This window comes from Lithobates pipiens, unplaced genomic scaffold (genome assembly GCF_037356315.1).
Source record: "Lithobates pipiens isolate NorthernLeopardFrog02 unplaced genomic scaffold, aLitPip1_a1.2 Scaffold_8, whole genome shotgun sequence".
NCBI classification, from domain to species: domain Eukaryota; kingdom Metazoa; phylum Chordata; class Amphibia; order Anura; family Ranidae; genus Lithobates; species Lithobates pipiens.
In genome coordinates this window covers 128,339,738-128,364,914 of record NW_027507903.1, presented here as the reverse complement: position 1 = coordinate 128,364,914, position 25,177 = coordinate 128,339,738, and the positions used below count along the sequence as shown (strand labels likewise).

Below are 25,177 nucleotides of genomic sequence, written 5' to 3'. Positions count from 1 at the left end.
GACATGCTGGTAGGTTAATTCTAAATTGGCCCTAGTATGTGTATGTATGAATGAGAGGGACCTTAGATTGTGAGCTCCTTGGGGGTAAGGGACTGATGTCAATGTACAATATATATATGTATAAAGCGCTGAGTAAATTGGCACCGCTATGTTAACTACCTGCAATAAATAAATAAATAACTAAATAAAATAGAATAAATAACTTCTGGGCTGTGGGGCATTGCCTCCTGATATGAAATAGTGTGTCCTAGCCGCCATATCCTCAGAAACATAGGGGGAAAATACTACAAAAGACATTGCCTATACTGCACACACTATCTGTAGCTGTAATTGTATCATGTAATGTTTTTCACGTGTATTGATCCATCCTCAGATTGACTGCAACTTATGAAAGCAGCAACAGAAAAACCCGGGAAGAATGCTTTTAGCTCCTGATGAGGTAACAGTTTCCGTCTAACTCTAAGTCTAAGTCTAAGCCCTTGTACACACGATCGGAGATTCCGACGGAATGTGTCCGATCGGAGCGTTTTGTCGGATATTCCGACTGTGTGTGGTATGCATCGGACTGTTTCCGTCGGAATATCCGTCGGACCAAATTTTCTAACTTGCCGGAAATATTTTCAGACAAAATGCTCCGATCGGACATACTCCAATCATGTGTAGAGAATTCTGATCGGACAAAGTGCCACGCATGCTCAGATCAAATTCCTACATCAAAGCTATTGGCTACTAGCCTGAACGTAGTCCCGTCGTAACGAAATAACATCATCACGTTCTGAACGACTTCGTCCGGCCGTATGTATACAACAGTTTTGGACAAAATCCTGGATTTGGTTGTCGGAATCTCCGATTGTGTGTACAAGGGCCAAGTCTTTTCTTTTAACTTTCAGTAATCCATTTTCATTTAACTTTCAGTAATAGAGCAAATTATCCACTAGGACTTGTGCTGACAGGCTTTTGTTCCCTTTAAGTAGGTTATGCACTTCCATACAAGCCTACAGGAATGTAAAATATACTTGAAGCAGATCAGAAGGAGGTCATCTGAACCTGTCAATTAATTCTAAAGTATCTCAGAAGTGTGTCAAACTGATCGACACTAGCCCAAAACCCATTGACACTTGCTCTTATAGTTTATACAGCTCTTATAGTCTGGTAGATATTGTTTTCTATCTGTGTCCCCAATCATTGAGATTTTCCTTCACTCTGTGTGATTATTGGCACAGAAAATAAGGAAAAAGGTCTCCAATTGGAGGTCATTGGAACAGGTGCTTCACTGGAAGATTTGCCTGTAAATGACAACAATGTAAGAGGGATTTGCCTTACATTTGGAGAGATTTCCTTCACCTGTCTCTTAAGCCCCGTACACACGATCGGACTTTACGGCGGGAAATGTGTGATGTCAGGCTGTTGGCGGGAAATCTGACCATGTGTATGCTCCATCGGACTTTCCGGCAACAAATGTTGGCTAGCATGTTTTCAAATTTTCCGCCAACAAATATGTACTGATTTTCCGATCACGTGTACACAAGTCAGTCACACAAAAGTCAAAAGTAAAAACATGCATGCTCGAAAGTAGAAGCGGTTGGTCTTGTAAACTAGCTTTGTAATGAGAATGAGTAATTGAGAATTAACATTCGTGACGTGGCAAATTATGGAATCTCCAAATGCAGCGCACATTCTCTTCTTTAATGGGATAATAATGAAGCTTCTTTGCTGGTGATACTGATGGCGTTATTGCAAACGAATTTTCAAAGGCTTTTTTTTTCTAGTGAGTGATATCAAGAATAATATTATTATTTAATTTTTTTTTTTTATTTGTGCAAGTTACCACAACACCTTTATCCCGTAGTTTATAAGATCAAATATACAACTATGTTGGTGTCCAACATGACAATTTTACATTGTGTTTTTTTTTTAAATGTAACTGCCTACTCCCAAACTGTCATTTGAAGTAAAACACATAGCCAAGTATTTTTTTTTTATTGTGCATTAAAAAAAAAAAAAAAAAAATTAGACATGCTATCTGCCAATAGAACTTAACCAAAAAGTGCACTCTATGCATCCAAAAATATAGAAAATATACCAAATCAAATCATTATTCAACCAAAAAAATAATGTCAAAGCAATAACTCCAAGGCCAATAATAAATAACACATTATCTCCTCCGATTGCGCAAAATGTCTGGTTGACGAACGGCCGTTCGGAAATGAACTAAAGAGCACGAAATGAAAAACGTGAAAACAAAAGCGCAAATCAGCACTCAACAAACTTCTACTGTTACAAAATTAGCAGGAGCCCAAAGGGTGTCGCTAAAGAGCCTAAAATCCATGTAGTACGTTTAGTACGCCACTACATTCATAATTGTTGGCCAACATTTGTGTGACCACATGTATGCAAGACAAGTTTGAGCCAACACCCTTCGGACAAAATTCCACGGTTTTGTTGGCCAACAATCCGATTATGTGTACGAGGCATAACTCAGAAGTAAGAGAATATATTCCTAATAGGACACAGACAGCAAATCAAAGCTTGAATAGGTACTATCCATTCCTTACTTGATCCAAAACAAAAAAAAAGTTTGAACTAGAGATACAAAAGTGATACTAAACACACACTGTTTCATTTACCTTCTCCCTTCTATTTCTGTATGTGGATGATGGCACTGTAATTATTTTAATTTAAAAAAAAAACTTTTTCCTAATCGATATACAGCTGTCACATGACCCAGATTTTTTCCAGCCTGTCTGTGCAGAAACATAGGCAGGAGGAGCTTCTAGTCCTCAGCTACTGGTCACATGTTTAAAATAAAAAATCACAGCCTTTTGGGATACAGAGTAAACATAAATAATTTAATATCAATAAACTGTTTAAAACTGTCATACAAATATATATTTGAAATCAAATCTTTATTATTTTGTGGCAATAACTAGACATATGCAGAATGGAAATTTTTGTTTTGGATAAATGCATTACGTTACTAAATTCGTTTTGTGGATTTGTTTCGGAATTTGTTTTGCTTATTCATTTTCTAACAAATTTTGAAACGGTTGAAAATGTATCAACCGATCTGAATTCTGTGTGAAGAGTAGCTGGGTGTTAAAGTGGTTGTAACCCTAAAACACCTTTCACTGGCAGCCCCTCTCCTTTATCTGGCGACAACTCACTCTGTAACTGTTTGTTTAAAAAGATGCTTCTAAATACCTTTTTCCAGTTATCTTCAGACGGCTCGCACGTCTCCTGGCTGCTACTACGATCCAGGGCTACAGTGGGAGGAGCTGAGATCTTCCTCCGACGCCAGCCGGGACTGTAGCCCACTGTAGCCTAGGATCGTATTAGCAGAGCGGCAGGGAGTCACATGACCGGCCTGAAGATAACAGGAAAAAGGTATTTAGAAGTATCTATTTAAATAAACACTTACAGAGTCAGTTATTTCCAAATAAAGGAGAGGGGCTGGCAGGATATTTTGTAAAGTTTTTTTTTTGCTACGAATAGCAACAGGAGCGGGAGGGGGGGGATGGGTGGAGACACAGAGACACAGACAAAATCCATACTGAACCCTTATCTGATCATGCAGCCTGGCAGGTCAGGAAAGGAGGGGATGAGCTTTGGAGAGTGCCTGGTATGTGGCCTGGTATGGTTCAGGAAGTTTTCCTGGCCTTCTGGACTGCATGCTCCGATAAGGGTCTGGTATAGATTTTTGGGGGTGACCCCACACCCCTTTTTTTTTACATTTTGGCATGTTTTTTTTATTTATTTTTCATTGCCGCAATTCTTTAGGTTTACATTCAGTTGTCAGTGGGGAAATCTGCTGACAGCTGATGAGTCATTGACTGTTAAGGACACGGCACCCAGCTTCCTGGCCCGCTCTTTAACAACCAGCTATTCTTCAAACAGAATATGGATAGGTCCATAAATATTCGACCAATTCAAATTCAAATCATTCAAAAAATGTTGGAATTAGAAAACAAATAAACAAAACAAATTTGAACAAACTTCGTTACTATTGTTATTCACAAATTCAGATACATCCGAATCTCTGAATAACCAAAAATTCATCCAAATGTAGATTCGGACCGAAATGAATCGCACATGTCTAGCAATAACATGGTGTGAGCGGATTTATAACACTCACAGGCTGTCATCACATGTCCCTCCAGCCTGTGTCTTAGAATAAGAGGTAGATGAAGCTTCCATTATTCTACATCAGGGGTCTCAAACTGGCGGCCCTCCAGCTGTTGCAAAACTACAAGTCCCATGAGGCATTGCAAGGCTGACAGTTACAAGCATGACTCCCACAGGCAGAGGCATGATGGGACTTGTAGTTTCACAACAGCCGGAGGGCCGCCAGTTTGAGACCCCTGTTCTACATGTAATATCCCAACCAAATTGTGTTTAGCTGGTTAGTGGGCATGGAGGAGGAGTGAGGGAGTGGGCTGTCATTTACCATTGTGTATACACCCACATGTGTGACTCTATAGTCACAGTGGCTGCTCAGATGTGATAGGGAGGAAATTCTTAAACTGAGCATGTGCAGAGGTGCCAACACTGTTCTGCAAAATCCCTAACTGAATTGGGGACACAAACAGAAGGTGGAGATAGTGAGCAGCAGGATCAACCAGGATTTTTGCAGACTACAGAAAACGAATCTCATAGTGACTGAGTGAGTATGAACAGCATGTACCGTGATACACCTTTTATTGATAGTTGTTTTATGATGTGGGCTTAGTGACACTTTAACACTGATTATATACCATAAACTTTAATGCCAGTTTGTGGATTGACCTTTGAAGAAGATATAATGATAAAAAAAATAACACCAGCAGAAGGTTTTGTTAGCAATAGTTGGAAAAATACATTTCCTGCTGTCTGCGCTGCCAAATACTACTCAACTGAAGAGGAATGGTCCCCTGAATTCTGCTGTGAATCTGATTGTTGATCTCTTTGGTTTGTCTGGCTGACCTCCACATCATTATTGTATCCTGCAATAAGTGGAGGTCAGAAAGTGGAAACAGTGGGAGCTGCAGGGGACACAGGAGACTGACATTTCTAGCAGAAGTTCAGTTCTTCCTTTACAGGGTATTTGTCTTGGAACGTCTATAATTCAAAAGAGGGTCACTATATTTAAGCAATATGCATAAAAACACACAAATGCTTTCTCATCTGTTGTTCCTATATCAGTTTGTAACATTTGCATACCTGTGATGTTCATTGTGTGATACATATATTCAATGCTACATAGCTAGTCCTGAAGCTCAAAATCCATGACATAAGTGAATTAGCGCATATGTAAGTTATTATGTCTGTGTGTATCCTTTTCAGAGTGGGAATACACAGTTGCATTATGCTGCCCATGCTGACAACTTGGAGAGAGTACTCAATCTGCTGCAAGACAGAAATGACATTCTGGGCCGAAATGCGGTAAGCATGTGTTTGGAAATGCTAAGTTACCTAGCATTTTATGGTGTTAGAACACAGTGTAATAAGGGTTCTCAGCTTGAAAGTGAAAGTGATGCAGAGGCTATGAAGCCACCGATCACTTTCACAGTGCAGGTGGCACGGTTTCCCCCTCTTACTGGGATCCCCAGGATAGAGAGCAAGGGGGAGGCAGAGGCACATCCACAACCTTGATCTAACTGAGCAGATCCATGCTTGGTTAGATGCTGTCACCTGGCCAGTGCTATCACATGGGAGTTTATTAACCCCTTGGTATAAGGTAAAAATTACATAAATAGGCCAGCCTTGCAATGCCTCATGGGAAATGTAGTTCCACAACAGCTGGAGGGCCCCAGGTTGCCTACCCCTGCCGTATACTGTGTGCGTCATTAGAAACTCACAAACCCCTGGCTTAGGATGACAACAAAACAACAAATCTCCCCTGCCCCCCCACCCCACCCTTTCTTGCACTATCCACTGTTACCTCTTTCCTGTGAAGACTGAAAGTTCAGGGAAGCAGCCCTGAAAGGGCAGGAGTCAGCAGCATCGAAAGTTGTAAACTACTGGGCACTAATCATAAATCTTCAAAAGAAAAGATGGAAGAGATGAAGAATCCCATCTCCAGCACTTTTAAAAGCCAAGACATTGCTGCCCTGGCTGAAAAACTGGAAAATCTTGCCCAGAACACCCCTATGCGATTCAGTGATGAAGCAATGAGACCGCCGACTAAAAGCTATTCTCGATATGGCAATTACAGCCAGCACTCATTCTTTTAAAGGCATAATCCCCATCCTAATCGGGTCACACATATTCAAGGGCTTAATGGGATCCCTATATGTATTGTGAATGATGACTGGTCTGTCACCTCCCCTCTGTATTCTCATCCTATGATAAAGAACCAGCTCCCTACTAACCTGCTGGGGGTTCCCAGTCTGGCTATAGGAGATCCACATAGTAACAAAGTTCCATATCTGGCTTCGGGTGGCATATCTGAAGCGTGGCAAGATGAGTTGAGAGAGCTGGCTACAAAAGTTGCTGTTGTGGACACAAAGCCAGAGAAGAAAGAGAAGGAGGAACCACGGAGGTCCACACAGTACTCAGCAGAAACTGGACGCATCATTCCTGCATCCTCCCAAAGCTTGACCAGGCGTACCTCCAGAAAACAGAACAACAAAGGGAAACCAGACATGATCCAGACAGACAGCAACTGCCAATGTGGACTTGGAACCCCAAGCCATGGGGGGAGAGGCTTAATTCTCAGAATGCCTTAGGGAATGCCTTAGGGCGAACACATTCAATGAATTTTAAACAGTAGGTCTCAAAAACAGAAACCAGAACCTTTTCCTGAGAAAGACAAACCAGAACGTATTGGTACTGCAGAAGACTTGCAGATACATTCAGAAGACAATGAAAGCCAGAGCAAGCCTGTGTCTGATAAATAACCACGGCATACAGGACCTTTTTCTAATAAGCTGAATTCTTCATGGAATGGCCATTCTTCGTCCAGTCATCTATATTTTTATGACATGTGCCTTACTATGCTGCATGTAACTTAAAACTCCTCAATGCCTTCATGCCTTCAACAAACAAAATAATTCAGCATAATTTTATGCAGGTGATTTTTTTTTTAAATGTGCAAAAATATATATATTTATGCAAAAAAAATGCATATATATACATATATACAGTATATATATATATATATATATATATATATATATATATATATATATATAAATAAAAAAGAAAGTCACAATAAAATATATTTTAAAAAATTTTCCACAACCCCAAGGATGTGTATGTAAACTGTGGTCGCACCACAAGTGTAACATATTGAAGCAAATGTCAGAGTGAGAGCAATATTTCTAGCACAACAGGTTCCAGTTAACTATAAACTGATCAGTTCTGGGAGGGCTTCATAAAATGTCCTCCCGAAATCGCGCCACCCGCGTGCCCACTGCTATAGGTATGTTTTGTTAACTGCTTTTTTTTATTGCAAGTTGGAGATTCAAGGCATAATAAAAAAAAAATCAGTTACATCCATTGCAAATTATTTGATCTTTTATGATAAATTAGCTTTTGCTTAGAGCCTGATTAAAGCAAATTCCAAAAAAACAAAACAAAACATTTTACATAATGCAGCTTGCCAGTCCTTATGTTGTGGCTGCATAATTTTCTTTTTACAACCTTTTTTGTTTTTGGTGATCCTGCCCAGGACACACTTCCTTTCACTTACTCATTTGTATCTATGGAGGAGCAACATTGTCACCCCAGGACAGGAAGTTTTTAGAAGTGCAAAACACCCCCTCCTCTACTCATCTCCAAAACATAGCAGGAGGTGTTCTGTAGTCCAGGGAGAGAACTGGGAACAGTGCTAACTGTTGTTGAGTGCAGTACAAGCAGAAAGCACAGGAAGATATCAGCTCTCAAGATCAACGTTTTTTTTTTTTGTACTTATCAATCAATCAGTGCTTTCAACTGGAAACAAAAGGGAGAAAATAAGAGATGTTCATAGCTAGGGTTTACATCAGGCATCCCCAACTGATGTGGCCTGCTACCTCCTGCTACAGGATGGCAGGTCAGCAAGCCCAGTTCCCGACCTGCCATCCCTGGGCATTGGTTTAAAGAATGAAACCGGCACTAGAGAAAGCAGAGCCTATGCCTCCTGTATCGGCTCTGCTCTCTACTACAGGCGCAAGCTTCCTCCAGCACCAGCTCCTGTCACACTTATGCTCGGGGATGGGATACAGTAAAACAGTACCCAACAGCAGTACCCAGCAACAGTACCTAACAGCAGTACCCAGCAACAGTACCTCGCAGCAGTACTCAACAGCAGTACCAGACAACAGAACAAGTTACCCTAGAGGACATCCAACAGCAGCCACCAGCCATACATGCCTGGGGACAGCAGCAGCCAGCAATACCTGCAGGAATCCTGAGGAAGAACTGAAGATTGAGGTCAGTTGAGGTGCAGGTACCACAGTGCAAAAGCGTAAATGCAGCCTTAGGCTCCTTTCACATGATCGGTCCATTCTGCCCGCCTGTCTGTTTTTCAGGTGGACCCAATCAGAGCCTCCATTCGCCTTTATAGAGTGGCAGATGTAAACATACTTGTGTGCTTTTACACCCGCCTATCTCCAATCCGATCCACTTAAAAAAACAGAAGGGGATGGGATCAGATGGCCCATAGAGTAGAGATGGCTGTGTCCGTGTCTGCTCTGCATATGCAGAGTGGACATAGACCCGTAATCTGCCCACTCTGCTCATTGTGGCCCGCAACCAGTTACCAAGTCGCTAAAGTGGCCATCGCTCCTCAAAAAGTTGGACACCCCTGGTTTACATACAGTGTATCCGGAAAGTATTCACAGCACTTCACTTTTTTCCACATTTTGTTATAGTACAGCCTTATTCCAAAATGGATTAAATACATTATTTTCCTCAAAATTCTACAAACAATACCCCATAAAGACAAAGTAAAAGAAGTTTGTTTGAAATCTTTGCAAGTTTATTTAAAATAAAAAATTTAAAAAATCATATGTACATAGGTATTCACTGCCTTTGCCATGAAACTCAAAATTGAGCTCAAGTGCATCCTATTTCCACTGATCATCCTTGAGATGTTTATACAACTTAATTGGAGTCCACTTGTGGTAAATTAAGTTGATCTGACATGATTTGGAAAGGCACACACCTGTCTATAAGGTCCCACAGTTAACAGTGCATGTCAGAGCACAAACCAAGAGATGAAGTCCAAGGAATTGTCTGTAGACCTCAGAGACAGGATTGTATCAAGGCACAGATCTGGGGAAGGGTACAGAAAAATTTCTGCAGCACAGTGGCCTCCATTATCAGTAAATGGAAAATGTTTGGAACCACCAGGACTCTTCCTAAAGCGGGTTGCCCAGCCAAACTGAGCGATTGGGCGAGAAGGGCCTTAGTTAGGGGGGTGGCCAAGAACCCGATGGACACTCTGACAGAGCTCCAGCATTTCTCTGTGGAGAGAGGAGAACCTTCCAGAAGAACAAGCATGTCTGCAGCACTCAACCAATCAGGCCTGTATGGTAGAGTGGCCAGACGGAAGCCACTCCTCAGTACAAGGCACATGACAGCCCACCTGGACTATCAGACCATGAGAAACAAAATTCTATGGTTTGATGAAGCAAAGATTGAACTCCTTGGCCTGAGTGGCAAGCATAATGTCTGGAGGAAACCAGGCACTGCTCATCACCTGGCCAATACCATCCCTACAGTCAAAGCATGGTGGTGGCAGCATTATGCTGTGGAGATGTTTTTTAGCGGCAGGAACTGGGAGACTAGTCAGGATCAAGGGAAAGATGAATGCAGCAATGTACAGAGACATCCTTGATAAATACCTGCTCCAGAGTGCTCTAGACCTCAGGCTGGGGTGAAGGTTCATCTTCCAACAGGACAACGACCCTAAGCACACAGCCAAGATAACAAAGGACTAGCTACGGGACAGCTATATGAATGTCCTTAAGTGGTCCAGCCAGAGCCCAGACTTGAACCCAATTGAACATCTCTGAAGAGATCTGAAAATGGCTGTGCACCGACGCTCCCCATTCAACCTGAGGGAGCTTGGAAGGTCCTGCAAAGAAGAATGGGAGAAACTGACCAACAATAGGTGTGCCAAGCTTGTAGCATCATACTCAAAAAGACTTGAGGCTGTAATTGGTGCCAAAGGTGCTTCAAGAAAGTATTGAGAAAAGGCTGTGGATACTTATGTACATGGGATTTTTTTCATTTTTTTATTTTTAATAAATCTGCAAACATTTTAAACAAAGTTCTTTTACATTGTCATTATGGGGTATTGTTTGTAGAATTTTGAGGACAAATAATGAATTGAATCAACTTTGGAATAGGGCTGTAACATAAAAAAATAGGAAAAAGTGAAGCGCTGTGAATACTTTCCAAATGCGCTTGAACACTTTAATTGATCAACCATACAGACAGCATTCAAGATGTGGATAAAAAAAGAGAATGCATACAAGTGTATACGTAATCCAATTGCCCTCAGGCACTATGCTGCATTTTGCCAACATTCACACAAGAGCTCTCATGTGTACCCTTATGCAGAGTGGAGGATTGGGAAGGGGCCAAATGCTAGCAGCACAGTTTATCTTGGCCAAGGGAATAATAGCAGCTTGATTGTTTTTTCCAACCTGTTTGTTCTCTTAAAGTGTATCTAAGGAACAAATACTGACCTATGCCAACGTTCCGATGCTTGCAAGATCTCTTGCTGGTGCTGATATCTTCTCCCTAGTTTCCTACAGGTGCCGGTTTTCCCCTGTTTTTAATTGGCTAGTGCAGAATGACATCACTTCCACACATGTGCAGAAGTGCAGTCACCCCGACACATTGGTTTGATTTACTAAAATTGGAGAGTGCAAAATCTGGTGCTGCTGTGTATGGTAGCCAATCAGCTTTTAACTTCAGCTCGTTTAAATAAGCTTTGACAATAAAACCTGGAAGCTGATTGGTTTCACTGCAGAATTGTACCAGATTTTGCACTCTCTAGTTTTAGTAAATCCACCCCATTGGCAGTGTGCTGGAATGTAAACCTGAGCTGCGCACAGCTCAATGTACACTCTGAAGGGGATTGGGGACAGGCAGGTAAGTATATTTTATTGCAGAAAATACATTTCATGTCTCTTCTGCAATAAAGAACCTGCCTGTTGACTGTTGTTCATATTTTGGCTTTAGCTCCATGTCAAAGGCATTGCCTGCTGTCTGCCGGAACCATAGATAAGAGATTATTGCCTGACTGATCTAAAATAGGGGGGTTAGTGACTGCCATCTCACGTCAATCGCTACCATAGTTAATCAGACTCTTTCTTTGTTGTGCAGAAGTAGCTTATAAACTTGCATCACTATTTTTGCTTTTTTAGTTTAACTTAGTCATTTCCATTTGTATGCTAAGATAATATAGTATTATTATAACAATAATGTATACAATAGTTTTCTAATCATTTCTTTTTTTTGGGAGCTGGATCTTACAATATGCAAAATGTATAATAATATAATCAACGTTATAATTTATCCTCATCATTCATTATTTTGGTGTATATAAGTATGATATTGTATTCTCTACAGAGTGGCCTAACTCCTTTGCATTTTGCGGCTTTTGGAGGAAATCTGAATGTACTTCAAAGGCTTCTCTCGGAGGCTCCCGATGCAATAAATGTCCAAAGTATTAAGGTATAACTAGAATGATGGAGACAGAATTTAAGCTAGCCTATTTTAGAAATGTATTTTGTCTTACTAACTTCTATTCTCCTACTTTATAACTAACAGATTTAATATCTATCTCATGTGACCGACCCCCGTACTCAAGTATGTCCGCCGTATAAGCTTCCTTTGCCCGATACCAGTGCGATCCAATTTCCCTTTGCCCACCCAGTCACTTTTTGAGACATCAGTGTAGGGTGAAGAGATGCATAAGACTGTTTATTCAAACACAGGTACAAAGAGATATACACTCAGGTGACAATCCCCCTTCTTTACATAATGAGACAGGATGGGGTAAACTGCATTCAGTAACAAGAGACACACAGGTATATTCAACTTTCCAACAGTAGACTGTCTTAAAGAGGGGCTGCTGGAGACCCCCCCCCCCCGCCAACATCTAATCCACATAGACATATACATCCCATAGTACTTTTCTCCCAAGGCAGACAGAAAAAATAGAAAAATGGGATACAGCCACTAAAAAAACACATAACAACCCCCACCCCACCTCAAACTATCTAGCAATGGTCTGAGACGAAATGTGGAATTTATCTTCATATATTTCTTGAGGGATATTTTTCAGAAATATTACTGTCCTAAGTGAAAGAGCCCCTTCATTCTTTCAACACAAATCACATATATAGAACCCTGTAATACAAAGGTAACACGAAATGCTGAGTCAGGTGTGGTTGTACGGTGAGTCTGGTCAGGGGTTCTTGGTCACCCTGTGACCCTAATAGACACAGGGTGAATTACACATAAGGGGGCCTGGGGGAGCTGGACAAGGAGTTTCCCTGACCTCTCTAGGGTGAGCTGGGTTCCATGGGCCAGCCGCCCAAAGTGACTCCCATCACAACATCTATTTTGAACAATGAAATATGTAATTAGTTGCTTATTAGCTTGTCCTAAAATGTCTCAGTTGTTAAAGTATGTCACAGTATACTTCCTCACTTTATGGGATGTTAAAGGCAACCCAAACACACTTTTTATGTATAAACATATTTTATTCTTTATTTTTATTCTTTAAAAATACTAAAAAGTAATTCAATCAAGTCTTTTACAACCGTGATTTTACATATAGACATGGACAATATACACCATAATAGCACATCTGTAATGCATCAAGTGGTATTCCCGAGCTGCTTGCTGTTCAATCCCACCACCACATGAAACAGTAGATGGTTCCAAGAGTTGGGATGTCTGTCTGTAAAACCATGGTTGTAGAAAAAGATTTTGTTGAATTACTTTTTTAGTATTTTCAAAGAATAAGAATAAAATATTTTTATACATAAAAAAAAAGTGTTTGGGTTGCTTTTAAAATCCCATAAATTGAGGATGTATACTGTAGTGACCAATAAAGGATGATGGCAACCACAGCCCCAGTCATACGACCTCTTTCTTCTTTCAATTGCTAAAGTACTGAGGGAACTGAAGTTGAACTCCGGGAAGGTAAATAAAGGAATCCCACCCCCCACCAAAAAATAAAAGTTATGTATTCATTATGTACGTTGTATTACATCAGAGACTAAAAATAATGACATACATTTTAAATGCAACTAGTTTAAGTTTCTAGATTTGACTTGATATCTTTCCATCTTAACACTGTGCACAGTGGCAGTACTAGGGGGCCAGTCAGGTGTGTTGCATGCAGATGTACTGACAGGGAATATGCTGACTGGAGGAGAGTGCAGAGTGAGCAGAGAGATGAGTTTATATTTTCGCTGTGGCTCCTTCTTCATTATCCAATCACAGGCTGAGGGTAGAGAGGGGTCTGCACTTGGTATATATGACACATATCACTATAAAGCAATAAATCTTCATTTGAAAAAAAGCCTCTGTTTAAAAAGGACATATACTCCTTTTTCCTCTATTCTTCCATATTCTCCTTTTCCGTTCCCCGGCATTTCTTGGAAAAGATGACCTTGATAGTAATTTTAATCTAACCCATTTTTTTAGGTATCATATTCTTCTGGAACCTTGCTTTTCGCTTGTAATCTGTCTAGCCCACTTGGGTGCTTAGCTTGCCTTCTTCCATCCTTTTAACTGGACCTAAATAATATAGCCACCCAATTGGTCATCAAAGCTTGCAGCTGTGGGGATTTCGTAGTCTCCGTATAGTCCTCTTCCCTGAGCCATTTCATGTTGATTGTTACGCCTTGTCGATGATATTCTCAACTATTGCATATATTATCTTGGTTATGGTATAAGGATCATAAGTCCATTGCTGTTATTACCGTCAATGTGCCATATCTTTCAATGAAACATTACTCTTTTTTAAAAAGGACATACATAGAAATCATGGTAAAGTGCATATACAATTAAAAATAAGTGTGCTAATCAATAGTTACATAGTTACATAGTTAGTCAGGCTGAAAAAAGACACATGTCCATCAAGTATAAAAAATGTAATGAAATCCAAGAATTTTGTGAATGTCCAACTGGAAAACCCTTATAAAAAAGCTCTTATGAAAAATTATTAAGGTCAACCTGGTAAATTTATATTTCAGCGTCCTTCAAATTTCCAACAACATAAATTGTAAATCTCACCTCACCTCTTATATGTGCCTCTTACCAAAGCGAGTGGATCTCAGGTTATAGAGATCTCAAACGCTAGATGACAATCCCGATAGACTCTGGCAGGCTGGGCCGTAACAGCGGATCCAATTTTCCAGCAATCACAGAAACATCCGTATCAATGGATATAGCGACGTCCAATAGATGAACTTAAAGATAGGCTTAAAAGATGTGTGGAAAGGAGAGGGAAGCCTCATAGAGAAGTAGGTTTTAACAAGGGATTTATTTAAAACACACTACACATCAGCAAAAAAGCAACAAGCAGAGCAGCGGTCTGCACCAGCCTGCTCTAACAGATTGACGTCTCACAATGGGCTCCACCTGATGCGTTTCCCCGTGATAGGCTTCACCTGGGAAAGAAGACTCAGGTGGGTTGCTTAGGCAAGTCTCCTCGTTTTTAATACATATATATATTTTCACCAATTTTTAAATATTCATTCAGTTTTGAGGAATGTATGCATTTTTGCACTGTTCTAAACACTATTGATTAGCACACCTATTTTTTATTATTTATGTTTGTGTCAGGGGTTCAGACCTTTATGGTTGTAGCTTTCCTCTATTGTTTCATTTACTAAAAAGTCACAGTTATTATTTATGCCCACCTAGGTGGGAGGATAAGCGCAGGACTTTCCCATTTTGTTTAAATTGCATATATAAAATGCACTCCGAAATTACTGCAAATAGTCCAATAAACAAAAAAGACAAGAGAAAAGTCAGAAGAAAAACAGCATTGATGTTGTATTAGTATCTGATTTTAAAGTTTTAAAAACATTTTTTTGTATCTTGCAATGATGATTGCTCTTGTTTTTCATTAACTGCTTTCATTTATTTAACAGCTTGTGTGATTTTGCAATTTTTTGCTATTATTCTCTCTTTGTTATAATCATATTACTCTTTTCATTCATTTATTCTTCTTGTTGATTGCTGTAGTTTTTCCTATTTTGTTGCAGACAACCACCTTTAAGATGTTTCTCTGTTTTAGGGTTCATCCCTTCTTCATGAAGCCATTCGAGGTAAAAGCATAGACATTGTCAATTTCCTACTGGATAAAGGAGCTGACGCAAATCTGCAGGATAAGGTGAGCGTGTTGAAGCAACTCAAAATTCAACACTAACAATTTAATTTAACAATGTAATGCAAGCCATTTATGGCCAACTAGGGAAAATAATATGACCATTTCATATGTTTTTGTATCAATCAGGCCAGTTAGAAATGTTTCCTATCAATATAAATGATTTCCAAAAGGTTAGAAAACCTTTTGGCGAAAAAAGTTGATCACAGAGAAAAAGGAGTCAAGCAGTGATTTATATTTCAGATTTGTCAAGCTATGATGTCATAACTGCACCCAGCTACATCACTAACCTGGTCCCAATCTACCAACCAAATTGCTCTCTTCGATTTTCACAAGACCTCCTGCTGTCTAGCTCCCTTGTCATTTCCTCACATGCTCACATCCAGGACTTCTCCAGAGCCTCTAACATTCTCTAAAACTCCTTACCCCAATCTATCCGACTATCTCCCACTCTTACCACCTTTAGGTGATTAGTAAAAAGCCATGTCTTTATAATAGCCTATCCAGCATCTAACTAATACAACGTGGGGTTGATTTACTAAAACTAACTGCAAATCTGGTGCAGCTGTACATGGTAGCCAATCAGATTCTAACTTCAGCTTGATCAATTAAACTTTGACATAAACCCTGGAAGCTGATTGGTTTCTATGCAGAGCTGCACCAGATTTTGCACTCTCCAGTTTTAGTATATCAGCCTCTGTCTTTTTACTTTCTCCATCAGCTCATACCTCACAGTTATTACCGTTTCTATCACTTGACCATTTCTCTTATGCCGCGTACACACGATCGGACTATCTGGCGGACTTGGACTTTTTTTTCCCAAAAGTCCGGCGGACTTAGAAAGAAGTTTTGACTCAAAAATTGTCTGCCGGACTGCGAGTCCGGCCGCCTGTGCGCTAGTCCGCCGGACTTTTGAAATGAACGGACTTTCCCGTACACGTCGCTGGCCCTGTCACCTGGTATGGACTTAAAGTGGAAGCTCTAAGCCCAAAAAACGGCGTGGGGATCCCCCCCAAAGTCCATATCAGACCCTTATCCGAGCACGCAGCTTGGCCGGTCAGGAAAGGGGGTGGGGACGAGCGAGCGCCCCCCCCTCCTGAGCCATACCAGGCCACGTGCCCTCAACATGGGGGGGTGCTTTGGGGAAGGGGGAGCCCTGCGGCCCCCCCACCCCAAATCACCTTGTCCCCATGTTGATGAGGACAAGGGCCTCTTCCCGACAACCCTGGCCATTGGTTGTCGGGGTCTACGGGTGGGGGGCTTATTGGAATCCGGGAGCCCCCTTTAATAAGGGGGCCCCCAGATACCGGCCCCCCACCCTATGTGAATGAGTATGGGATACAATGTACCCCTACCCATTCACCTGCGGAAAAAAAGTGTAAATAAAACACAACACAAGGTTTTAAAATAATTTATTGCACAGCTCCGGTGGTCTTCCGTCTTGGGGGGGTCTTCTCTCTGGACTTCGCTATTTTTTGCTAGCTCTTTTACTAGCGGAGGAGCCCAGCTTTCTTGTTCTTCGTCGCCACCCCCGCCCGGGGGTCTTCTTCCGACTCAAGGGTTTTGTCCCCCACTTCAGTTCTTCCTGCCGGGCCTCCGCTTTCTTCCTATAGCTCTTTTACTAGCGGTGGCCCGGTCTTCTGTCGCCGCCGCCGCCTTCTCTTCTTCTTCTCCTCTTCTTCCTCCTTGAGATGTTGAAGAACTGAAGTGGGGGACAAGAGTCTGCTATGGACCTTAGGGGGGACCCCCACGCCGTTTTTTTGGCGTAGGGCTTCCCCTTTAAGTCCATACCAGGTGACGGGGCCAGCGACATGTCAATCTCGTGTAGTGTCACATTTTGCTGCCTATCACAGAATGCAACGGAAGTGAAGAAATTGCGTACTGCGCATGCGCCGTGCGTTCCAAACGCTAGCGCCGTGCGTTCCAACATATGTTCGGCAATACAGTTAAGCAAAAGCATCACATAATGTTACGGAAGTGACGTTTAACTTTTGAATCAGCGAAACCATCACATAATGTTACGGAAGTGACTTTGCAGACAACACAAACACTGGGCCGTGAGTTACAACACTAATACTTCCCTTGTTACCTCGTATCATTTTTAAATAACCATGTTGTAGTGCCTATCCTGAGCTACGTGCAGTGTTAGGTTATGGAGTGCTGGGACTTGTAGTGCCTATCCTGAGCTACGTGCGGTGTTAGGTTCTGGAGTGCTGTGACTTGTAGTGCCTATCCTGAGCTACGTGCAGTGTTAGGTTATGGAGTGCTGGGACTTGTAGTGCCTATGCTGAGCTACGTGCGGTCTTAGGTTCTGCATTGCTGGGACTTGTAGTGCCTATGCTGAGCTACGTGCGGTCTTAGGTTCTGCATTGCTGGGACTTGTAGTGCCTATGCTGAGCTACGTGCGGTCTTAGGTTCTGCATTGCTGGGACTTGTAGTGCCTATGCTGAGCTACGTGCAGTGTTAGGTTCTGGATTGCTGGGACTTGTAGTGCCTATCCTGAGCTACGTGTGGTGTTAGGTTCTGGAGTGCTGTGACTTGTAGTGCCTATCCTGAGCTACGTGTGGTCTTAGGTTATAGAGTGCTGGGACTTGTAGTGCCTATGCTGAGCTACGTGCGGTCTTAGGTTCTGCATTGCTGGGACTTGTAGTGCCTATGCTGAGCTACGTGCGGTCTTAGGTTCTGCATTGCTGGGACTTCTAGTGCCTATGCTGAGCTACTTGCAGTGTTAGGTTCTGGATTGCTGGGACTTGTAGTGCCTATCATGAGCTACATGTGGTGTTAGGTTCTGCAGTGCTGGGACTTGTAGTGCTTATCCTGAGCTACGTGCGGTCTTAGGTTATGGAGTGCTGGGACTTGTAGTGCCTATCCTGAGCTACGTGCGGTCTTAGGTTCTGCATTGCTGGGACTTGTAGTGCCTATGCTGAGCTACGTGCGGTCTTAGGTTCTGCATTGCTGGGACTTGTAGTGCCTATGCTGAGCTACGTGCAGTGTTAGGTTCTGGATTGCTGGGACTTGTAGTGCCTATCCTGAGCTACGTGTGGTGTTAGGTTCTGGATTGCTGGGACTTGTAGTGCCTATCCTGAGCTACGTGTGGTGTTAGGTTCTGGAGTGCTGTGACTTGTAGTGCCTATCCTGAGCTACGTGCGGTCTTAGGTTATGGAGTGCTGGGACTTGTAGTGCCTATGCTGAGCTACGTGCGGTCTTAGGTTCTGCATTGCTGGGACTTGTAGTGCCTATGCTGAGCCACGTGCGGTCTTAGGTTCTGCATTGCTGGGACTTGTAGTGCCTATGCTGAGCTACGTGCAGTGTTAGGTTCTGGATTGCTGGGACTTGTAGTGCCTATCCTGAGCTACGTGTGGTGTTAGGTTCTGGAGTGCTGTGATTTGAAGTGCCTATCCTGAGCTACGTGCAGTCTTAGGTTATGGAGTGCTGGGACTTGTAGTGCCTATGCTGAGCTACGTGCGGTCTTAGGTTCTGCATTGCTGGGACTTGTAGTGCCTATGCTGAGCCACGTGCGGTCTTAGGTTCTGCATTGCTGGGACTTGTAGTGCCTATGCTGAGCTACGTGCAGTGTTAGGTTCTGGATTGCTGGGACTTGTAGTGCCTATCCTGAGCTACGTGTGGTGTTAGGTTCTGGAGTGCTGTGATTTGAAGTGCCTATTCTGAGCTACGTGCAGTCTTAGGTTATGGAGTGCTGGGACTTGTAGTGCCTATGCTGAGCTACGTGCGGTCTTAGGTTCTGCATTGCTGGGACTTGTAGTGCCTATGCTGAGCTACGTGCAGTGTTAGGTTCTGGATTGCTGGGACTTGTAGTGCCTATCCTGAGCTACGTGTGGTGTTAGGTTCTGGAGTGCTGTGACTTGTAGTGCCTATCCTGAGCTACGTGTGGTCTTAGGTTATAGAGTGCTGGGACTTGTAGTGCCTATGCTGAGCTACGTGCGGTCTTAGGTTCTGCATTGCTGGGACTTGTAGTGCCTATGCTGAGCTACGTGCGGTCTTAGGTTCTGCATTGCTGGGACTTGTAGTGCCTATGCTGAGCTACGTGCGGTCTTAGGTTCTGCATTGCTGGGACTTGTAGTGCCTATGCTGAGCTACGTGCGGTCTTAGGTTCTGCATTGCTGGGACTTGTAGTGCCTATGCTGAGCTACGTGCGGTCTTAGGTTCTGCATTGCTGGGACTTGTAGTGCCTATGCTGAGCTACGTGCAGTGTTAGGTTCTGGATTGCTGGGACTTGTAGTGCCTATCCTGAGCTACGTGTGGTGTTAGGTTCTGGAGTGCTGTGACTTGTAGTGCCTATCCTGAGCTACGTGTGGTCTTAGATTATAGAGTGCTGGGACTTGTAGTGCCTATGCTGAGCTACGTGCGGTCTTAGGTTCTGCATTGCTGGGACTTGTAGTGCCTATGCTGAGCTACGTGCGGTCTTAGGTTCTGCATTGCTGGGACTTGTAGTGCCTATGCTGAGCTACGTGAAGTCTTAGGTTCTGCATTGCTGGGACTTGTAGTGCCTATGCTGAGCTACGTGCGGTCTTAGGTTCTGCATTGCTGGGACTTGTAGTGCCTATGCTGAGCTACGTGCGGTCTTAGGTTCTGCATTGCTGGGACTTGTAGTGCCTATGCTGAGCTACGTGCAGTGTTAGGTTCTGGATTGCTGGGACTTGTAGTGCCTATCCTGAGCTACGTGTGGTGTTAGGTTCTGGAGTGCTGGGACTTGTAGTGCCTATCCTGAGCTACGTGCGGTGTTAGGTTCTGGATTGCTGGGACTTGTAGTGCCTATGCTGAGCTACGTGTGGTCTTAGGTTCTGCATTGCTGGGACTTGTAGTGCCTATCCTGAGCTACGTGTGGTGTTAGGTTCTGGAGTGCTGGGACTTGTAGTGCCTATGCTGAGCTACGTGCAGTGTTAGGTTCTGGATTGCTGGGACTTGTAGTGCCTATCCTGAGCTACGTGCCGTCTTAGGTTCTGCATTGCTGGGACTTGTAGTGCCTATGCTGAGCTACGTGCAGTGTTAGGTTCTGGATTGCTGGGACTTGTAGTGCCTATCCTGAGCTACGTGTGGTGTTAGGTTCTGGAGTGCTGTGACTTGTAGTGCCTATCCTGAGCTACGTGCGGTCTTAGGTTATGGAGTGCTGGGACTTGTAGTGCCTATGCTGAGCTACGTGCGGTCTTAGGTTCTGCATTGCTGGGACTTTTAGTGCCTATGCTGAGCTACGTGCGGTCTTAGGTTCTGCATTGCTGGGACTTGTAGTGCCTATGCTGAGCTACGTGCGGTCTTAGGTTCTGCATTGCTGGGACTTGTAGTGCCTATGCTGAGCTACGTGCGGTCTTAGGTTCTGCATTGCTGGGACTTGTAGTGCCTATGCTGAGCTACGTGCGGTCTTAGGTTCTGCATTGCTGGGACTTGTAGTGCCTATGCTGAGCTACGTGCAGTGTTAGGTTCTGGATTGCTGGAACTTGTAGTGCCTATCCTGAGCTACATGCCGTCTTAGGTTCTGCATTGCTGGGACTTGTAGTGCCTTTGCTGAGCTACGTGCGGTCTTAGGTTCTGGATTGCTGGGACTTGTAGTGCCTATGCTGAGCTACGTGCGGTCTTAGGTTCTGGATTTCTGGGACTTGTAGTGCCTATGCTGAGCTACGTGCGGTCTTAGCTGGGACTTGTAGTGTCTCCAGAACTGACAGCTGTCCCTATAAACCCTAAAACAACCTGGAGTGTTAGGTTCTGCAATGCTGGGACCTGTAGTGCCTCTAGAGATGCTAGCTGTCCATGTACAGCCCAATACAATCCAGGGAAACCAGTGCGGATTATCCTGCCATGCTGGGACTTGTAGTCCCTCTAGAGCTCTCAGCTGCCCTAATACAACGACAGGGCAACCTGTGGTGTTAGGTCCTGCTATGCTGGGACTTGTTTTACCCCTAGAGCTTGAAATCATATATCATCTACAGAACACATACAATGAATGCAAATTTAAACGTTCAGGTTCAGGGGGGGTGCCATTTCATCCTGTTTGCACATAAATTGTGATTACATAGCATTTAATAAACACACACAATGTATTACAAATAAACATCTGATCGGTGTATCGCTGCATATATACTACCAACACCTGGTGTTACCATTTCATTCATCACGGTACCATGGTTGTTTTGGTGTCAGGATGTTTGAAGCCCATAAATGTACTTATTACATTGTAACATAAAATTAAATAGTTCACCTCACTATAATGCAGAATCAGCTTGGAGACCTGAGCGTCTCACTTGCCACTGTCACCTGCCACCAGATGCCATCAGGTGGCCCTCTTTATGTCAGGTGTTTACAGTCGATTCCCTCATTACATTAGGTGTCCCCCCCTCTTCATCACCGGTAGCAACGCCACTGGTGATTTTGTCTCTGCACCATTTACAGAAGAGTGGCTCATGGAGGCCTAGCCTGGGTTCCGGGTTTCTTGTTTCTTCCTCACAACAGCTGGTCTTCTGTAAAATAGTGGCGGGAGGAAACTGTTAACTAATGTTGGCTGCGCACCTCTAGCGGAGGTTGAGAGAAATCATTAAAACTCCAAATTCATGGGACAAAACCCCGTTAGACCAATTAAAATGTCTAAATACCAGTAATGTGGGACAGTTGGCAACTATGCTAGAGCTTCATTTTTTTTTTCCCATTTATGACTTACAGCTCTGGGGTTCTTGGTGTGAAACATGATTAGCATGCTATATGCATGGAGTTTGCATATTCTCACTGAACTTGCATTGCTTATCTCTGGGTACACCACTGTTCAAAGACATGCTAGTTTTCCCAAATCTACCCTGTGTTTGGGGGTCCACAATTTAAAATGGCCATAGCATCCATATCCCTTTGTCTATCCCCTGTCTCTAGCATGTACGTCCTATGATTGGCTGAGAGCTGTCAATGTGTTGGCAGTGCCATGCGCACCGCACTTAGGTTGCTGTGTACTCATATTTGTGGCAGATGCATGTTGTGTGGTTGACTAACAATACAAGACTGAACAAATGTTGCTTTGCTTTCGAAAGGAGGGTCTGTTTAGATGTAAAATTATAATTTTAAAAGCTTTTTGGTTCAATCACATAAGCTTCTCAACATAGTTTACAGACACCATAGTTTGTCTCTCCACCATTGACAGAATCAGCCTAAGGATATGGAGTGGTTTGTATCTTGAACAACTTTTTTACTTCTTCAGTTCTTGATCAGCCTCTTTGGGGCACCATTCTATTCACTGACACCAATAATGGAGGCCTAAGTATAGTAAACTGGCCCATTGTTTGGGTACCCCTGTTCTAGATGAACGACAACATTCAGACAGTATGTATTGGAGTACTTTATTTTTATTTATTACAGGCAGTAACGCTAAATACATTTCTTTATTTTTGCATTTTACAGTCAAAAGTAAGTAACAGTAAGCAGGTGGATGTACAGTCTTGTCTGATATTGCTCACAAACTTCTAGTGAGCAACGATAGTTGAATCCCCTTTCACAGGATCAGATTCGCCTGTCCATTTTCTGGCAGGTACAATTGGCCCAACCATTCATTTCTATGGGAAGGTGAATGTCATGTGTCTGTTGATACCCGCCGGGCATCCGTTTCAACAAGATCCACTAAAAACAGACAAATGGCAATACATTCACCATCCGTCCAGCATGTCAGACGAAAAAAGGACAGTTGGTCCTTTTTCATCCAATCTCCCCATAGAGAAGAGCGGGTATGAAGTGATATGATGGGAGGAGGGGTGTTGTGGATGGATACATTTGATGGAGGTATGTAGTAGATTGGGTGAGATTGAGGCTTGTAGTGGACAGGGAGAACCCCCAACTGCAATAGATTGAAGCCTCTATCAGCTAGCAGACACAATAGGTCTTAATTTACAATGGGACTGCATCCTAGCGGCATACAATGGGAAAGGCATTTGTCTAGTGTATCCTAATAGAACAGTCATCAGTAAAGAATACATGTCCCAGCTAGGTCATCAACATGAATCACGGTTCTTGATTTCCAGAGTCTGTATGTCTAAGGTTTTCCCAAGTCACCCATCTCCCAGAGAAGTGGGTAAGAGGCTTGATCCTTAACTTTGCCCAAATTACCTGTCCTGGGTAGGTCTGTCACAATGATGGTGCCTTTAACACAAAATGTTGATATTATGCACACAAATGGAACACCGTTTTTGGTTAACCACATAATTTATACATTTACTGAGGTTGGTTGAATTGGCACATGGATTCCCATGTGAGCAGTAACGCCACGTCAAGGCTTCAACCCTTGTTACTGACCATTCACTCAACTTTCACCCACAGACACACACCAGTCTCTCTCAGTCAGTCTCAGTCTCTCTGTCAGTCTCAGTCTCTCTCAGTCTCTCTCTCTCACTCTCAGTCTCTCTCTCTCACTCTCAGTCTCTCTCTCTCACTCTCAGTCTCTCTCTCTCACTCTCAGTCTCTCTCACTCACTCTCAGTCTCTCTCTCTCACTCTCAGTCTCTCTCTCTCTGTCTCTCTCTCTCTCTGTCTCTCTCTCTCTCTGTCTCTCTCTCTCTCACTCTCAGTCTCTCTCTCTCACTCTCAGTCTCTCTCTCTCACTCTCAGTCTCTCTCTCTCACTCTCAGTCTCTCTCACTCACTCTCAGTCTCTCTCTCTCTCACTCTCAGTCTCTCTCTCTCTGTCTCTCTCAGTCTCTCTCTCTCTCTCTCTCTCTCTCACTCTCTCTCTCTCTCTCTCTCTCTCTCTCTCTCTCTCTCTCTGTCTCTCTCTCTCTCTGTCTCTCTCTCTCTCTGTCTCTCTCTCTCTGTCTCTCACACACACACACACACACACACACACACACACACACACACACACACACACACACACACACACAGAGACAAACACACACCAACACAGTGACACTTTTTACATACCTCCACACTTAATTTCCGAATCCTGTGATAAAGTTACGTCTCACCTAAAATAAAGGAGTAAAAACATTAAAGCACACATAGCATGTTACTTTACAGTGCAACGTAAATTTGTACAAGAACCGTTTTGTTAGTGATAAACATGTTTCCAGCTTTGCAACTGTATTTGTAAAATTTGACTAACCGATCGTTCATGCTATGCGTTCTATTACTGATCTTTATACTGCAATAGGGCACAAACAATTTCCAGTCTAGCATCCGTCATTGCTTCAGAAGTGGTCTTTACAGTACTGATGGTCCTGGTCCTAAGGAACTCCTTGGCAAACTGTAAAAGCATCACACTTCTCATTTGTAACAGTATTTCACATGAATGTAAGGCCAGGCAGGGTGGCAATATGGAAAAACACATCTTATTTTGTTATATATTTGCCTTTTTGGAATAACAGCCCAAGGCTTGCAATCATAATTTACTAGGGACAGTTATAATGCATTCATTCATCTCTGAAAAGGTGATTTTAATCACAAAAAATAAATAAAAGTGTATACACACACACACACACACACACACACACACAAAACCGAGAAGAGAATAAAAGTTTACCAGCAAGATTAGGACACCACAGCTATGGGAATCCTGCTGGTTGTTGTGTTCCATTATCCAGGTCTTCCATTGGGCTTCACGTGAGTGCATGTTCAAGAATAGACTAGTCATGGTTTAAAATAAAGACACATGTAATCAGAAACATGTGCACATATGTATGATGGGCATTTTCTACAAGAAGCACACTTACCCCCAGTTGTTCTGCAATATAGAATAATAGGAAGTTTAATTTCCCATTGGGTCTATCACCACAAGGACCTGCTCTGACACGATGACAATCTAAAAAATAATTTTTAAAAATAAAAACAAAACACACAACTTAGACGGTGTTCATATTTATAATTCACAGATGGCC

At 42.8% G+C, this 25,177-nt stretch overlaps 1 protein-coding gene and 1 pseudogene across 1 annotated transcript in view; both read left to right on the top strand.

The window, feature by feature from the left end:
* The window catches only part of LOC143963745 (death-associated protein kinase 1-like), a 102,746-nt gene that overhangs the window by 12,544 nt on the left and 65,025 nt on the right, over window positions 1–25,177 (top strand). The window contains exons 3-6 of the mRNA XM_077473470.1: window positions 374–439; window positions 5,320–5,418; window positions 11,545–11,649; window positions 15,236–15,331. Coding sequence (XP_077329596.1) covers window positions 419–439; window positions 5,320–5,418; window positions 11,545–11,649; window positions 15,236–15,331 — 321 coding nt within the window. The 5' untranslated portion in view covers window positions 374–418. The remainder of the gene's footprint in view (window positions 1–373; window positions 440–5,319; window positions 5,419–11,544; window positions 11,650–15,235; window positions 15,332–25,177) is intronic.
* Window positions 5,984–6,996, top strand: LOC143964388 (uncharacterized; annotated as a pseudogene).